The 18721-nt window shown below is 43.7% G+C and overlaps 1 protein-coding gene across 1 annotated transcript; it reads right to left on the bottom strand.

Moving 5' to 3' along the window:
- Positions 1 to 3622: 3622 nt before the first annotated feature.
- Positions 3623 to 5237, bottom strand: LOC144123626 (vasopressin V1a receptor-like). The gene has a single exon (XM_077656427.1). The coding sequence runs from the start codon at positions 4953 to 4955 to the stop codon at positions 3780 to 3782; it is 1176 nt and encodes a 391-aa protein (XP_077512553.1). The 5' UTR covers positions 4956 to 5237; the 3' UTR covers positions 3623 to 3779.
- Positions 5238 to 18721: the final 13484 nt, after the last annotated feature.

An 18721-nucleotide genomic window follows, 5' to 3' on the forward strand; every position in this document is an offset into this window, starting at 1 on the left:
AATTAGCTCCTGGGCGTTTCCCCTGTCGTGCTTATTAAGAAGGAAAGCTGAAAACTGGAACTTCTGCGTCGATTACCGCCACGTCAGTACGTCAGTACGTAAGAATTCTACACTCTTAGACGACGATGTAGTGACTCAGTGCTCATGTCGATCACGACGACGCCGTGGTGGCGCGCTTGTAAGCAGATCTCCTGTCTTGGGCCATTGGCTCTTGGCGGCTCGTCCTCCCAGAACACATCTGCTTCTAATTAGTAACCCCCTAACAATATCTTATGCTTTTTGCAGATAGAGACGCCCCGAGTTTTGTGACAGTGTCGTCTGGAGGTTATATATACGGGTAAAAATATAGAACTACGGCTGCTTGCCTACAAAGTTAACCGTTAATACATTTTAAGCTACAGGATGCGTTGAACATGCTTGTGCTGCGTTTCACTGTACTGGCGATCAGTTAACATTGCATAGTCACGAACGCATTAGTGAGCAGAAAATGAACTGAGCAAATTTTAACCAACTATTCTAGAAAGCTAAAAAGCGGTTTCAAGAAACCATATCAAGTGCAAATATATCAAGAATTTTGGTTTAAATTTGAAATAAGGAGCACTTTTTTTAACTGCTGAGAACGCCACTCCGCGATGGCATTGTGGCTTTGGCGTTCAGCCTTCTAATCCATAGTCGAATCCAGCCGTACCGTCCAGATTTCTAAATGCAAAAGACGTCCTTGTGCTGAACGATGTCACTGTATACATTAAGGAACAGCAGCTGGTCAAAGTTAATCCGCAACCGTTATCTACGGCATTCCACATAGCCGACGGGCACAGATTGGCATATCGTGCGAATACAAGCTACTGTACATTGAAGCCTTGCCAACGGTGGGTGGTCTGTTCGAAATTCCACGCACTCCAAAATTTGTTCCCAAGAGCCATTAATGTCACAACTGGATATTCTACAGTAGCACCACGTTGGACTTAAAGTTCATAACGAGATAATATTTTAATGGCAATAACTGTCAACAGCCTCATGAAAATACAATCGTTTTGGGCCGTTAACATATTGGTTCGACACAAATATATTATCAGTATATACTTAGTTGCATCGTCTAAGAGCAGGATTATGCAGCACTAACCGCCTACTTCGGAACACTCGTCATGAATCTCGATCATCACTTAATTTTTCCTTTGGCCCTCAAAGTACGCCCTCCTAAATCTACCACAATAAATTATGTGACGACCTAGCTTGCCGGCTTACACGAGCGAATAAGTTCGCATCGCTTTGAACCATCGGTTTCCTTCATTTTGATGCGGTAGCCGTAAAATCCTCAACAGCAAAAAAAAAAAAAATGCGTCGTCGGTTATAGGATTCGTCCAATAGCTGGACGCAAGTGACCTCACCCGACCGGATGTGATGTCACTTCCGTGGAAAGTACAAACAGCTTCTAGTGCTGTCGTATCTCCAACATATAAGGTGATTAGGTGTCCCTGTAAATTTTTAAGTTTGGACTTACCTTGAGCTCCTCTCTTGCTTTTCTTACACCTCGATGTAGCGCTCTCGCCGTATGTCGTGCACAGAGTACACTTCAGTGCAAGCATGCGTGGTGACACCCTACATGCCTCTGTTGAGAATATTCTCCCATATTTCTTGCTCTATTGCCCTTCTTTGATGGCAAGGAAAGACTGTTACACAGTACGTGTAAGTTAATCGCTGCTGTTGAAAAATGGGCATCTAAATCCACCCTGTGCAATAAATTGCCCGTGTCAGAACGGTGGTTTGAGTTATCTTCAAAGCCAGCACAACTGACACCACATAATTTCAAGAATATTTATCAGGTACGAAGATACATTCCCTTGGCAATTCACCTTCGTCTGTAACAACAATGAACGGTGTATTTTTTTTTCTTTTCACGCAGCTAATTTTGAAATCCTTCGTGGAGAAAAGGATGGTTTGAATGTAGCAATAACAGCTTACATGAACTTCGACAACAGCTTAAGTATATGAGTGAAAACATGATATGAACAAGAGAACAGCTGGCTAGAACTAAAGCGCTTCATCTGCGCTAATAAAATGACTACCACGCTCTTTCACAAAAGAAACAGAAGGCACCAATGTGCCATTTCTTCTAATATTTGTTCTTTTTTCGTAGAGGCACTGGTCCTTTTTTTCACCTTACAACCAGAGACAAGAGATATGGTTAAAAAATATGTGTAACTTTTTAAACTTTTCGCTTCTTAAACGCTTCACTACAAACGCCGTTAATATTCTCACCTGGCGCTATCTCTATTAAAATTCGCGTACCCTCTTCGTCGCACCTCTAAAACACAGCTTCTTGCCACACCAACGAAGAGAGGCAGAACATTAATACTGTGAGTCTTACATTCCACAATTCCCCTGAAAAAAAGCGGGGCTGCAGTACTTGTGAATAAACCAGATAAAGTATTTACACGCACTTATCGCTGATGTCACTGTTGTCGTCATTAGAGAGCCAAAGTACCTCTCAAGTGCGTTATTCCCGATTGTGAACCCTGCTTCGTACGCGTCAACAGGTCCATTCTCAATATTAATTAGGTACTTACGCCATTTGCACTTCAAACGGACTCTGAGGACAAATTTTGGTGGGCCTGTATTGATAGCCAACGACGTCCACAAATATACCATGCAAAAGGTATCCAAGACCAAAAAGCGATTTACATGTGACGCCATCCCCGCCATATTTCAAAAGAAAATGGTGGCGCGCTGATACACTTCTTATACGCGGTCCTTAGGGGCCATATACTACATCGCTGTTCACTTCAAAACGATGGCAACCACTCCTTCTTTGTTGATGTCACAAGTTTTGATCGACTGGCGGGAAATGTTTTCAACTCAGTTTTAACCTCTTAAATAGGTTTTTCTAGCCTCCGCACAAACGTTAAGGTGCCTAGAGAGAGCCTGTCGACCTGTTTATACTAATAAAAATATTTAGTCAAGTTGGCCTCAGTGCCCTTTAAAGCGGCCACCAAGCAGAGTTTCACGCGTGCTCGCAGCCTGTCGACGTCTGTGTTAATAGAAATAACGTGGACTGGTTCAATTGGCACCATCCCAACAATAGCGCTTGCAACCTCATGATTGCGCACTTTTATAATCTTCTCAAAGTCGTGCGAGAGTAAAGGGAGTAGTATAACCATTTATGCTTTCTGTTTCACTTGCGAGGCCGGTCTGAAGATTGCTACATTCAGAAATGTGCAGCAGTGCCGCAACCTCACTTCACTGCTTCAGACCCTAACTTACAGTTGAACAATGAATTGTTGCCGGCTTCGAAGCCAAGAGAACAATAAAGGAAGATCACTCTGCCTAGCGGAAATTAGCTTACGAGGCAACGCGGGTAACTCTGTCTTTTAAAATCAATTTGAAAGGCAAACAATGCGTTCGAATTCTACATTTTCCGCAAAATAATTTCTTCGGCCCCAACCAGTACCATACATGTACTCTCTTGTGAGCAGCGTCCTTCACGAGGTTACACTTTTCTGTTCTTTCAAAATACCATGCGTTTTTCTGCCGAGAAGCGATACTCAGGTAACGGTCTAATAGGTTGAAAGACATTCTACAAGCGGCGAATTCGTCTCTGCCAATCAGTAAACTCGTTTCCACGGGTGTGTTCGCCCACTGTCGACCCAAATGCGCATTCGACTGAAATGCCTGTTGTTCTAAGCCCCGTGGTAGCAAGGGAGAGGGCTGCATACTAAACAGCGACGAAAAGTCTGAAAACCCCAGACCGCTCATAACGGCATTCTCGCTTTTGACGCCATTCAATGCTTCCCATCCGCCTTTTGCAGTCTTTCACAGCTCACACACATCTGAGCTGGAACAGCCGCCTTTGCTAATGGAGGTCGCCTCCGGCGGCGAGTCTGCAACGTGGACCACGGGCCACCATACGTGATGGTGGTGCGCTTCGAGGCAGAGCAACAAGTAAGGCAGCGCCAGATGCGACACAAGTGGGCTTCACACCACCCGGCGCCTGCCCCACCGTTGAAGGCAAGATAGACGTATGGATTCACGGCGCTGTTAGACGCTGATATGACGCCGAACACTGCGACAAGGTTGGGCCCGAGGGACACATTTTGCGCGAATGCCAGCAACATCTCCTGCACCATGTAGGGGAGGTTGGTCACCAGAAACGCCACGAATATCACCACCGCCATCTTCAAAGTCCGCAGGCGTGCCTTTGGCATAGTGTTCCTGCTGCCCTCAAGAGAGCCGCCCGAAGCACCGAAGAAGTTCTCTTGTGGTCCAGACGTGGTGGAACTCGTTCGCCACATGCGGAGCAGGATGCTCGTGTAGAGTGAGAGGAGGGCGAGCAGAGGCAGGATGAACACAAGCACAAACACCGACGCCATGTACACCTGCCGAGCCGCCACCGACTCGCGGTAGATGTAGAACAGTGAGGCACAGTAATACTTGTCCCCTACCAAGACGAGGCGAAACACGAACAGGTTGGGCAGCGAAGGAACAAGGGACAGGAACCAGCAAGCAGCGGCCAACGAACGTGGCTTTGGCGCCGGTGCCAGCGGCTTGCAGATGGCGAAGTGGCGGTCCACCGCAATGCCCACCAGCATGTACGTGGAGGACACGAGCGCGTACGTCTGCAGCACCTTAAACACCCGGCAGGACCCTTCGCCGGCGATCCACATGCGGCCCATGATCTCCCACAGCAGCTGCGAGTTCATGGTGACGAGGGTGACGAGCAGGTCTGCAAGGGCCAAGTTCAGGAACAGGACCTGTGCCTTCAGCAGCCTTTGGCGTCGCGATGTCAGGAGCCGGTAGCAGACCGTCGCATTGCCAATGAGCGAAAGGGCCAGCATGATGCCGATGAAGATGATTCGCAACGTGCGTTCATACTGCGGACCAAACACTTTTTCCTCCGCATCATCCTGCGACGAGGTCGCATTAGCTGGGCCAAAAAGAAGTGCGAGTTCAGGTCGCATTGCGGAACTGGAGCCGTCCCCAAGCCAGCGTCTGCCTCTGGCCACATCGCCACTGAGGCGGGCTGTGAAAGAGGCAATGCCAAGGCAGTCGGAGGCGCTTGATATATTCGTCTTCCGGCCGGGAACTGGTACTTCGTATGCCTTTGAAATTGCCTTCTGGCTAATGTATCCAGAGCCTTGAACGGTTTGTTTTCTACAACGAGCACATTCGTGATCGCTGTTTTCAACTTAACAGACTTAACAACGTTCGTGTCCCCGTGCGGATCTCGGGATTGGGAGATGGCACTGTCGAGGCTTTTGACCTTTGGCAGTCTTGAAGACGTGGCCTTACGTTCAGCACACAATGTTCAGTGCCAGCAAACGTCTGAAAAAAAAAAAGAAGAGAAGAGCATTGAAAAATTACCTGTCGCACTTAAGGAACTTACGTGCTAGTAATGGGAAAGCATTGCAATTCTGTTTCATTTCTATTGCAAATCTATTTCAATTCTATAGCAATTTTATTCGAATTCTATTCTAATTATATTCCAATTACATTCTGGTTCTGTTCTAATAGTTCCATTTCTTTGCAGTTGGTGCAGTTGTAAGTACCACTACTAAGAATTACTGGTAAACATTTCATATTTTTTCGCCTTTTGAGGACGTCAAACTGTTTCGACCAATCGCGAGTTTTGTAACGCCGCCACTTCATAGGTGACGCCGGGTTATTGTCGGTGAGTCAACCAATATTTTCGCTTTAATAATTTACGAACACGCTACGCAAAGACCAGAGCTCCTTTGTGCTTCTCATGCATTGTCAGATTCAAAACTGCTTCTTTGAGTTCATTTATCAAGCAGCCTTTTCAAACATACCTATATAAGGAACATATAAAGATATTGACTGAATATCGTTCAAATACATGTAGGTACACCCTTAGCCTCACGTTAGGCTAACATGTAGCCCAAGAAACTTTGATCGCAATGAGGATGATTAAACCAATAAAATAGAGCATTGAATTTTTTATGGCTAATACTTGCTTCTGAAAGATTCTACGACGAATACTTTCAGATTTATTTTACTTACATCTCTTAGCATATTAACATTTAATGATGTGCTGGAGCGAAAAGAGGTCTTTGTTGCGCACACACCGCGACCAATATAAACTTGTTCTCTCACTGATGAGTGACAACATGACAACTGTGTCTGCAAAGAACGCGAAACACTCAAGTTTTGCGTGATGTTCGGAATGCACAATACTATTTCCCTCGCATACGGACTATTTAATAGATGTCGTTCATTGTGAAACGCAGTTAATAAAGTAATAATATTTACAATTTACCATTCAGCCTGGCACATTAAACTAATTTGGTCTCTGGAGTTGTGCATGAGCGTGAGAAAAGACTCGTGTTCGGATCCATCCTAGATTGTAAACACAATCCTTCATATTTCATTACGCAGTATCATCTTGTGGATGACACTTCACGCAAATTGAGGCAGTTTGTACCACCCCGGAAAAACGTGCGCTAAGCAAAGTAGAAGTTAAGTTTTGCATAAGTTTAGATCTGCAGCATAGCCTGAAAATATGGCCTTCATTTTTTCCATAGACGGTGCAGCTCTGAATACCCTCGCGTGCATCGCCACCATGACGCTCCTTCCTCTGTTTGTATCATTTTCTGGTTTTGTTGGTTTGGTGACATTGTTCTAAGACCAGCGCTAATTAAAGACACAAAAAATCACTGTCAACATTTTAGGACTGATTAGACTTTGAACATGCAAAAACAGACAGAAAGTGCACTTTTTTAAATTTATTTACTTGCCGCCACCGTGGTGGCTCGATGGTTATGGCACTCGGCTGCTGACCCGGAAGACGCGGGTTCGATCCCGGCCGTGGTGGTCGAATTTCGATGGAGGCGAAATTCTAGAGGCCCGTGTGCTGTGCGAAGTCAGTACACGTTAAAGAACCGCAGGTGGCTGAAATTTCCAGAGCCCTTAGCTGCGGCGTCCCTCATAGCCTGAGTCGCTTTGGGACATTAAGCCCCCATAAACCAAACCTAAACCAACCGAAATTAAAAACCCACAGACGAGATTTATAAGATCAAGAGGGCATATAGAAAGAGCACTGCTAACTCCGGTGTCCGAAACAGTTTCACTCGTGTGTAATGGAAAGAAGTAAAGAGTGAACATTCTTGAGGCAGGCGAGACCTCCACCTTTTATAAAACAAAAATCCTTACTAAACACCCAGGGCTTAGAATACGGGCGCCTTCGCGAGGGAGAGAAATCGGTGGAACCGGACGATATGTCACGAATACTACGGACATTCGGGCAGCCTAAGGGAAAAGGGAGCACAGTGCGACAAACGGTAACACACCCGAACAAAGGTAACGACACAATCTTTCGAAAATACTTTAAATAGAGGCTTCGCAGGCTTTCCCGCAGGGGATCACGCAATAAATGGTGACCGTGCTTATATAGGGCGCCTTCATAAAGCTGACTATTGGGACTCGTTATGTGCACCATGCCCCTAGCGCCACCTGACTGAAAAGCGTAGAGAAGCAAAGCGTTTCAAAACAACATAAAATGGTACAGCGCAGTCGCCTGGTGGTCGATCAAGTGCCTGCCAAACTACGTTGCAATATTCGCGTGGTGAATGCGTAGTGCACGCGTGCTCACCATTGCAATGGCTATAACGACGAATGTGAGTGTGTGCTAACAGGTTTTGGATGTGTGCTGCTGTTCAGTAGCGGGTTCCAGGATAACTGACCGCTGAATCTACGAACTCATTCCCGGAAGCGGAAAGTTAAGCGACATAGGGGCGAAAAAAATTGCCCGCGACGGCAGCGTTCCTAAGTGCGAGCGAGGGAAGTCCGGGCATAAACGCTACAAGCGACGGAAGGATATACCGGAATCTAACTTCGCATCACCGCTTCCAATTCCCAGCCTTACCACAACTACCCCCGTATTTCACACTCCGCCTCTGCTTGACTACTGAGATTTTTTTTTGTCTTGTAAGCGCCGCCGATTCTCGTAACTATAGCCTGCTCTACGCATGCGCGAAGACCGCAGGACCCGCAGTTGCTAAGCGTGGTATGCGGCTGGGCGCACACACCGAGGCTAGCGGTGCGTTTGAGCTCGACTGGTTTCTAGCGAGTAATTACTAGCTCGGAACTGCCAACTATTCTCGCCGAGCTACGTGCGGATGCTCTGGAGAGAGGGGGCTTTGAGTTATTATTGCTCAAGAAGCGGGTGTCAGGGACAGATCGGGCAGGCGCTGTTAGAGCGCGTTTTCATTCTGTTTCGCACATGTGCTCCTTCCTTCCATGCCAGAACTTACTAGCCTCTGCTGAGACCCCTGCCTGGATGCACAGTTCTTTCCGCTGGCTACGCAGATGTTACAACAGCGGCGTATAGCAAACGCGCGGAGGCGGCAGTGGCGCGTGGTCTATAGACACCAGATAAACTCGCTGTCGCATTATCTCTTACGGCGCTTTGTGAGGAGGAGCTACGTTTTGTGTTTTTTTTTTACGTTACTTGACTGAGGTCTGCTTGTTCCACTTTTCCTCCTTAATATCGGAGTGAACGATTCCTGGGTCCATTCACTACTAATGTATCTGGTTGTGCCAGTCCAGCTTAAAGAACACTATCAAGCAAGAAAAGTCGCAGTTCACCGCTCATTAAAAGCACGTGTTCCTATTAATGGCAACTAATAACCATTTGGCCACCCATGCTACCTGAACGCTTATCATGTATCTGAAAAGTGTATCCTTCCTTATTATGATTAAGCTTAAGGCATGATAAGCATTCGACTATTCATCTATATCATTTCATGGACTGTCAAAGAAACGTATTAGGTGCTGTTATTTAGTTTAAATTGTTCGTGTTTCAGTTCGTGCCCAGTGCATGTACGGTGGTCGCTGGAGACACTGGACTTGATTATTAGGCACACCCTACCCTTTCGCTGAATTTCGGCGCCACGGCATTCTCTGTTTGATACAGATAAAAAGTAACGCTATAAGTCAGGTATGCAGCGTCTGCCTTTGTTTAGTGATTAAGTTTTGTTCTACAGGAAAGCAATCACCACACGCATCTCAACGTTTCCTCAACGTGAAGCAGCTAATGCAGCTTACACACTCAAACTGCTTGTCTGAGACGGCAGACAGGAATTAATGCATCCGTGGGCTCACAGCTGTTGCCTTCTTAAACGCTTTCGCGATAATGATGAAAGGAAAAAGATGCTGGAGGCAGCGAGCACCACAGAACGGTACCCAGCTCGCAGTAGTCTGTTCGCCGTAATAATATTTATTCCACCAGACAGATGTTGCTTGTTGGACGGCGGAGCAAGTTTAAATTCAGAGGATATCCTCACCGAAGGGCACTAGCAAAACAAGAGGTCCTATTTGTGGGACCCTAATACTGATATTTATTGCAGCTCTTTCATCGTCCGACCCTTGTGGCCACAAGTTTTTCCTCAGGTTCCGGGTGGCACTCCGTACAAGCTTTTCAACTGTGAGAAAAGTTTGAGGGGGATACCTATACATGTTAGAAAATCAGCGGGCCCCTGGTGGTGCTAGAATTCGCATCATGCAGCACCGCTTACGAGGTTAGTGCAACAGGATGGAGGTCTGAACGGAGGCGATGTGAGAAACAAGCTAAGAAGGGCTGTCGCTTGGCATAGATTCTCTCTTAGTGGCCAGCGCCGTTATCCCCGCGCTATGTTTCTCAAAATGATTCTTAACCAACTTTTTCAGCCACAGACCTTGCTCAAACCCCATAAAACTTCTTCTCACAGGGCAATAGTTTTAGGAACTAACTTTTCCAGGAAAAGTACTTGTTTTTAGACTTAGCCTAACATGTTTCTAGGTTTGGTTGTTAGCTAAGAGTTTTCAGTGAGCACTGTGAACCAAAACAAAAATCCTCGCCACGGATATGAGAGCTCCAAGTTCACAATATCTGCAAGAAGGAGCTTCCACGCATCAGCAGTTTCATCTCTGTCCTCGCCAGAGAATAAGACTGTCTATTTGAAGGGGCGGCACGCGAACCTGCTGAGCGACTCCACCACTTTCTGTTATGGCATTTTATTTCTGTTTTGTTGACTTCTTAAATCTTCTTTTCATGCTTCAGACTGCGTCCTACAGATGAGATTATCTGTTCCATGCAGTACCCGGGATGTCGCACTTTTAATATGTTCTTGTGAAGCTTTACTCTTGTTATTTATGATGTCTAAATGCCTGAAAGGAAATTAATCTCTTATAAGCTCTCCATGGCGTTCAGTACGAAAATGAAAACTTGGAAAGAAACCTCGTTAGCCAAATGCACGGAAAAGTTTTCTGTATTAAAGCTAATAGGAATCCTATATCATATTAGGCAAAAAGTCTGCATAGCCCTCACTCTGCTCTAATCACCCACATATTGCCTGAATGGACGAGGCAGTATTTCGAAGGCATACACAATAGGCGTTGTTGATGCTGGTGGTTTTAAAGAAAGAAATGTGCAGTGGGCTTCAACATGAAATAAACCATCTAATTCGCATGTAATCCCTCCCTATTTCTCAATCGGTTTGCGGTCAATACATTTCAGCGCGCTATAATAAATATCGTGCATGATGTAGCGTCATGTAACATGCTCCACGAAGTCGAAGCAAAAATAATTTTTTCTTCAGCAGAAAGCGTTTCTTTCCTTATCGTATCAGACTAGGCACACTTTCAAAGAGATAAGCAAACCTTTGTGAAAGGTTCAAGATTCTCTTAATACTGGTTGTCCACCTGAACAGCCCGTACAGCATCGAATACAGAAAGTTTAACAGGATAAATGTCGATGTCCTTGTGTTAACATTATTACTTTTTAATCACTCTCGCAGCACGCCATTTTACGCTGTTTCACTGTAGCAATCCCAGTATTTGTTTCTCTTGCCGGCATTACAGTAGGTTTCAGTTTCATCATCCCTGTGGTTGTCGCTTTTCTGTTCGATATATATATATATATATGTATATATATATATATATATATATATATATATATATATATATATATATATATATATATATATATATATATATATATATATATATATATATATATATATAAAGGGGGTAGGTGACTATGCGCGTTTATATACTCCATAATTATAACGTATCTATTGTGAGGTCATAAGGTACCCTTCGTACCAATTATTTCTGTTAGACAATTTCATTTTCTCAAATGTAAAGTGATCTGGACCAGCCCCTGTTATCAGTAATGCATCAGACGACAGCTCCGCTCTCACTGTGATTCGATCTTAATCAACCAAAATGAAGAATACATCCCCAACTTGCTAGTCTTCATTCTTCCTACATTTTCCCTCGTTCGCTCATTAACCTGTTTTCCTTGGGTAAAGCTACCATTGTTTACTGCGCTTTAACATTCAAGGTAGTGCACATCAAATTTCTGCACCTAAGACCATCAGAAAATGCCGTTATGAACATTGCTGTGCTATAAACAAGGCACAGGAATGTTCGTTTGATGATTATATGCATGACTTCTCTGCGAAAGCAGTGCAGAAAAACTGGAATCTATTTTAATATAAAGCTGCGTGAAGAATCAGCACGTATATTACTACAAGTAATCCAGTCATTTAAATAAGTAGCCTGTTTAAGGCTACTGGACGAAACAAAAGCGCTTTTTGCCTTGACAAAACGTACCAACACATATCTGTTTGTTGGTGCCTATATCGAGATAACTTGTCTCCTTATCGCAATGCTGTCAAAGCGATCAAGCACAGTTTTCTCGAAAACACTCTGTTTTTATTTATATGCAGAAGCCCATGAATGTTTTAGAAAATATTTAAACATAAAAAACGTCATACACATTAAGCACATAAATTATCACGTCCTGAAGAGCGAAGAATGCTTCACACTGTTAAATAATGCGTTTTAGTCATCTTTAACGATTTCATTTTCAGGTGTGATTCAGCGAGTGGTTGCTGTGATGATTTATTCACTCGGAACATTAGAGCTAATAAAAAAATTGAAGCTTTGTTGCTGTTGCAGCATTGGTGAAACTAACTCAAAATTTATAAAACCAGAAAAGTACGCAGCTATTTTTCAGTCACACATTTTATTTAACTCAAGTCTGTTCTTTCTTCCACCCTGCCATTCAATTCGAAAGTGGTTTCTCTCCACAAATCAGATAACCCCCAATGTTCTCTTGATCCAGGCTGATATCTTAAACGTCCGTCCTTTCTAAACTATAAGAACATGCAATATAATCACTCCTGGTGTATTATCTCGAAGTAAACTCTAACTCTTTCTTTAGTTCAACCCTCCACGATTTCCTAAAATTCTTGTCCTGTGAAACGAAGCTTTCATGATTAACTAATATCGTTGCCTCCGCCTTAGACACCGGATTATTTGGTGACAGCCTTGCTTCGTCGCCTCACGAAAGCCTTCAAAAAATGTACCCTAACAACAGCTGCTGCACAAAATTAGTATAGTAAAAATAGATCTTCGCATATTAAGAGAGCTTTAATGCTTTTTAACCACTGCTCTCAGTCGGTCTAACGATTGTAGCCGCCTCTTTGTTACATAACATCCGGCATCCCACAAGGCGTTGTTTGCGTCCTTTATTGTTTTTAGTTAGGGGTGTGTGAAAACTATGTTTTCAAAACAGAATCGAGTGCAAATATTAAAGGTCTGGCAACCAAATTGAATACGGACAGTCTAGCTAAAACCCGAATCAAGTACGAGATGTTTTTTTTTTTTACCAATATTGACTAGTGATGAAAACATTCGCGTGAAATGAGTACCTGGGTGAAGCATCAAAGTGCTAGCAGCGGCGCTGCGGTACAGTGTCATACTGTATGGAGTTGTAACCATAGTTGTCAAAAGATGCAACACTGGTTTCCACAAAGTGGCACGCAACATGGTATAACTCTATAATCGCCCTGTCACTCTTACAGAAAGTTATCTTTTGCTACTAATAAGTGCAGCGAATAAACTAGCGCCGCATCTCAGTAGTCTCAGTAGATGCGATGGGGGGGGGGGGGGGGGAGCTAAACTGAACCATGGCCTTCGCAATCGGACATAGAGGCAAGATTTTCTAAACTTGTCCAAGCCCTCCTGTCTAGTCCAATTTTGGACGCCAAATATGAGCATGTTAACGCTACCACACGCATTGACCGTGTGGAGGCCCTGAACTCCCCAGCCCACGCAGACCAGTTCACGAAATAAACTACGACGACACGCGTTATTCAATCTGTGTGACATTCATTCGGAAACTATTGGAAAATAATTTTGAATAATGACTATTTGATTAGGTTCATTCGGCGAATCCGATATTCGTACACCGGTATCTCTGCTATATGTTAATAATTTTCCTACTGGTATTAACTACACTCCTAAAGTTTTGCTGATGATTATGATTTTATCGAGAAACTTGCGCAACAAGTTACCGTCTTGTTCAATTTGATGTTACCAATATTTTTAACTGGTGCGAAAACTTTTTATTGACTCTAAATATTAGAAGATGTAAGATCATTAGCACCTCACACCATTCGAACCCCTCCGATCACTTTGACTAGTTTGCTAAAGAAAATAAACTGCAGCAAGTTGCTTAACTCAGATATATCGCTGTACTCGTAACCAGTAACTTCTCGTACAACAATTTCCAGAATTACTGGACAAAAATATTAATATCAAAATATTGTAAGGCACAGTTATAGAAATTTCAAGGCAAAGGTTAGTTCTTATGGTGCGTAGTGTTGTCTATGTTTTAAAGTTTTTCCATCGCTCGCACCCCGTAGTCAAGAATAGCTTAGAAAAGACAATAAGGAACGTTTTTGATGCCAGAAAAAACGTTAATAGCAAAAAAATGCATGCCTGCTGAGGGAACATCTGCGGATATACTGACTTCTATAGTAAAATTTTACAATATAAGAAAATATTCTATTAATAAACTCTCTCCCCGTTGAAAGATGTCTTTGTCCAGAACTGCTAGGTATGATGCACATTAACTCCATTACTAATAACGCCAATCGTGCTATTTATTTTACATCGCCACTTTGCTCGAGCCCCATTACATCCTATATTGATAGTGTGTAAACCACTAGTAACGCCTGAACTCTAATATGCTTCAGCAGTATTCAATCCAATTGAACACACATACCATGATCAACCTCATTTAATCTGTGCAAAATCACTTCGCTTGTATAATTGCCTAGAACTCTCATCGCACAGCTAACGTTTCATTTTATAAATGAAACCTTAGACAGCCAGATTTTCTTCTTCGTACGAAAATATCTGGCCTTTATTCTATCTCTAAGTTTTTTTTTTTCGGTTTGTCCATCATTAAAAAGAGAACTTGGTTTTCATAAAAGCCTTGACACATGGCATCTCGCATTGACCACCGGTCCAAAGACTTCGTTACCTATTGTCGTACTGATATTCTTTTAGATTCATTTCTACCCAGCACTAGAACGAAGTGGAACGGTCCTCCCCCTTCCATTGCCCATTTGGGGATGCACCACACAAAAACATCTGCACTTATAGACTACATTAATTAAAACCAGCATTGTTATTGTTATTAATACTGATTTTTCTACTTTTTATGTACTTTCTTTTTTTGTATTGTACCCATTTCCTCTATATTAAATTTTTCTGGCCCTGAGAGGAAAGAAATTAATATACGGATAATTAAATATAAACATTTCGCGCTGTTCCGCGCTTATTTTTGAAGTATAGCGTCTGTACTTTAAATTTGCGACATCACGCTTTCCTCGGTCTTATTCCTAGTCTTCATTTTCTCCTTAAAAGCGTCTTTCAACATCTAGCTGCTAGCAGAAGTCGCTTTCTTTAGACAGCATACGAAGTGTTTCAGAACCGCTTTAAGCATTTTCTTTTTTTTTTTTGCGCTATAAAAAATTCAAGACGGTCATGAATAAACTGGCGTTCAACTGCGAATAGCAGCGACAGTTGCGTCATATTAACCAGTAAGAACAAAAATAACACTGCGGTTTACTACCTATCAAAAATGCTGCAAAGTGCAAATATTTGATTTGGTTTTCTGCCTAACGCTTTGTAGGCTAGCTACCTTTGGCTACGAGCTCGCCACATCTAGCGCTATGTCCACTGTAAAAAAAAAAAGTACGAAAATATAACTTTCAGCGCTTACATTTCACCTGAAATGGCTTTTAGGACTATAACCTACACTCTAAATGTGCTGTTGAAGTCGTAGGCTGGCAGACTGAAAGAGCAGCCACAGATTGTGCACTTGCGCAAAGCGGGCTCCAAAACTATCCTAGTGATAGCGCAGCTTTTGACAGACGATCGTAGGCTCGAGCCTCTGAAGTCAGCTCCATCCAAAGTATCATATCCTAGGTCGTCGGCGTCCAGCATACCAAGCCTAACAGTGCTGTCCGAATGAGGGGACTGGGGTATCTGTTACAGCCTGTGTCGTCACTTCGGCGGACGCGGTTGTTGCGACGCGCGTCTGTTCTTTCCATCTTTTCTTTCACAACTTTTAACTCTCCTTTGCCGCCTGCATGTAGAAGCGATTGTGGCTCAGCTCCAGCCTGTGAGCAAGCCCGTGCACTTTCCTTTTCATCCGTCCTTCAGTCGCAACAAAACAACGCTGTCCGAATCAGTGTTGCAAACGTGTAGCAGCCCCAGAGAATTTCTCGGCGTACCTTTGTAACTTATAATAATAATAATAATTGGTTTTTGGAGGAAAGGAAATGGCGCAGTATCTGTCTCAAATATCGTTGGACACCTGAACCGCGCCGTCAGGGAAGGGATAAAGGATGGAGTGAAAGAGGAAAGGAAGAAGGAGGTGCCGTGGTGGAGGGCTCCGGAATAATTTCTACCACCTGGGGATCTTTAACGTGCACTGACATTGCACAGCACACGGGCGCCTTAGCGTTTTTCGTCCATAAAAACGCAGCCGCCGCGGTCGGGTTCGAACGCGGGAACTCCGGATCAGTAGTCGAGCGCCCTAACCACTGAGCCACCGCGGCGGGGCCTTTGTAACTGGCATTTCCTTTTCTCGACCATCACGTTCTGCAGTCCAGCCGGCCATTTGCTGGCAAATGCTGTACGTGCTTTCCTACGTGTATATTGGTTTAAGTCACCGCGGAAACTCACCTCGCTTGCGTGAGATCACGTTTCACCACGCTTACTTTACTTGTAGAGCTCTTTCACGTTTTCGTTTCGGCCACTCATCATTATTTTTTTTTTTTGCAGTGCTCTATCACTACCGAAAGAAGCATCTGTTGATCGTTACCGTACGTGCACGCTGGTCGTGGTTGGAAGTGGCCAGCGCAACTTTCTGCGTCAGCTTGGGTAACTCAACGTTGCCTCTGGTTTCTTTTTTTTATTTTTTTGCAGGCTATGTTCAGCTCTTCAGTGCTAACGTAGTGATTTGAGCGTTTACTCTCACAAGTTCTTGACGTTAGCGAACGGAAGCCGGTGGTTTGCGACACGCTCAGTAAGGAAAAAAAAACTCGTTTTTTTGGTTATATACTTTTTGTCCGCAAATTTCACGAACCATTCTTTATTTTTTTTTCTATAGTCATCCAAGTTGGGGCGTATCAAAAAAGAACTATGAACAGTAATTTTTCTTATCAGCACTCGTTCGTGCGAAATGAATTATTTAACGAGATGCTATATTTTACTTCAGAAGACGGGCCATACAAGACAAATGACGAAAACCTTGCTGCTGAAATTTTCAAGCGAGAAAGAATATATATTTTCAACCAAAACTTAGGTTTAGTGAGCATTTATTTACCCTGTCAAAACTGGATAGTTAATTAGTCGTCGTTTCACTTGACATGCTGTATGTGAGACCACGAATAAGAACCGAAATAGATGCTTTGCGGGCTTGTTTTAAATATATTTTTTTTTAATTTTCAATGCAAGCTAACACCCACTTTTATGCAGTGTTATTGCACTTCTTACTCTTTCACAGCGTTGGCTGTCTTATTTTAATTCTTCGGTTGAGCATAGTTGGTGTCGTCGCCGTTTGGTGAAGTGTGCTTTCCCCCATTCACGTACTTTCCTCGTGCAAGCAGGCAGTGCCTCGCGTTGACATCGTCGACATCATGTGGGGGCTCGCAGTTGAAACAAGACGCTTCCAAGCATCTCGAAACACCTCTCACGAAGTGATCCTGACATAACAGAATTGAAAAGCATCCTGCGTGACTGCGCAGCAGTGGCCGGCACTGTTGTGATAAAACCGCCACCCGCGACGTGGCACATCAGTCGCGTTGGGGCTGAGGCGAGTGGGATGGGTGGCTTCCAGGCCCTACGGGGCTGGTATCTAGGAGCTCTCACACATGTGGTGAGGGCTCCTTGTCACCGGGGTATCTGTTGCTAAACCGTCGTCGTCGCTACAGATGACGCGGTTGTTCCGATGCGCGTCCTTTCTTTCAATCTTTCCTCTCCTATCTATTTCCACTCTCCTACGTGGCAGCGATAGTGGGTCAGCTTGAGCTAGTCGATAGGCCTTTGCGCTTTCCTCTTCTTTTTTTCATTCGTTCTCTGAAGCAGCGCAGCACAGGGGCGTGTTTTTGCATTTCGCTATTTAAGCTCGTGTCCTCGGGCTCAGCAGGCAAATCTCCAAAACATTGAGCCGCTGTGGCGGATACGTATGTGGAAATCCAGAGCCAAAGACACCAACGCGCGACGGGTCGAACCGAGGACGAACTCTCTGGGGCTCTGCCCAAAAACGCGCTGCGACACGAGATCCTCAAGTTTATGCCCACACTTTTCCTCCCACTTTAATAGAAGACTCACTGAAACCTAACAAATGTTTTGAGTACAGTTCATCATTTTCTAATTCGTTTTGTGATCATGCGGTAATCATTCGTCGCTCTTTTTGTGTAAGCGGGTCGTGTCCAACATTCTTGGACAAAAATTTTTGATATGGGAATATTGCAAGGTACTCTTGCGCAACTATTAAAGGTAATGGTTTATTCTTCAGATCCGTAGCAAAATCGTTCTTTTAAAAATTTTCCATCGCTCGCATTCAGCAACTAAGACTGCTTAGAAACCCAATGGGGAACGTTTTTGGCGACAGCAAAAACAGTATTTGTAAAAAAAAAAATGCAAGCAAGCCCACGGGAGATCTGCGGATATATTGATTGTTATACTGAAGTCTTTTGTCCAGAATTGTTGCGTACGCTAAAGAAGTCTGAGGAGTGCATGAAACGTAAGCGCTCATCGTTTTTCGAAAAAATTCAGCACCGGGTAATTTTCATTTTCAGAGTTTAATTCCTGCTGCTACGTGGCTTCCGAAGCTGTGCTAGTTCTTTAATGATTCTAAATTGTCGTGCACCACCCGAACCAATTCCTACAAGCACTATCAAAGCGGGGTGAATATCCAAAGGAGCATGCCCTAGCGTTTGTCATGCAGAAAAGAATAGCACATAAACTCGAAACCTTGAAGTTCGAAAAATGTTCAGAACAGCTGATTCGTTATGAGCGAAGGTGCTTTGTATTCACCTCTTCTAAATATCGATCATTTCTTGCTGAGGTAAAAATATGTTCGGACAAATTTTGTGAAGAACTCTATGCATAGCAAAAAGATAAAGTACCAATAGATGGTTTAAAGCTTCTTCGGGCTTTTCTCTGCCTTGTCCTTTCTACTCTATTAAAGCCTGTCGTGAACTGAGAAGCGTAGGAGTGATCATCTCTATCACTGTAAATAAATTTTAATACAAAAAAAATGTGTAGCCATGAATAAAGCCGACACTTTATTTGCATTTCGTATTGTTAGGAAGCATGCAAAGTTCGTGGTGGCCTTCAGCTTTAAAAGCGAGGACTC

This window comes from Amblyomma americanum, chromosome 3, assembly GCF_052857255.1.
Source record: "Amblyomma americanum isolate KBUSLIRL-KWMA chromosome 3, ASM5285725v1, whole genome shotgun sequence".
In the NCBI taxonomy this organism is placed as follows: Eukaryota; Metazoa; Arthropoda; class Arachnida; order Ixodida; family Ixodidae; genus Amblyomma; species Amblyomma americanum.

Coding starts and splice junctions, on each gene's coding strand:
- LOC144123626 (XM_077656427.1), bottom strand. CDS start 4,955: ATGCGACCTGAACTCGCACTTCTTTTTGGCCCAGCTAATGCGACCTCG.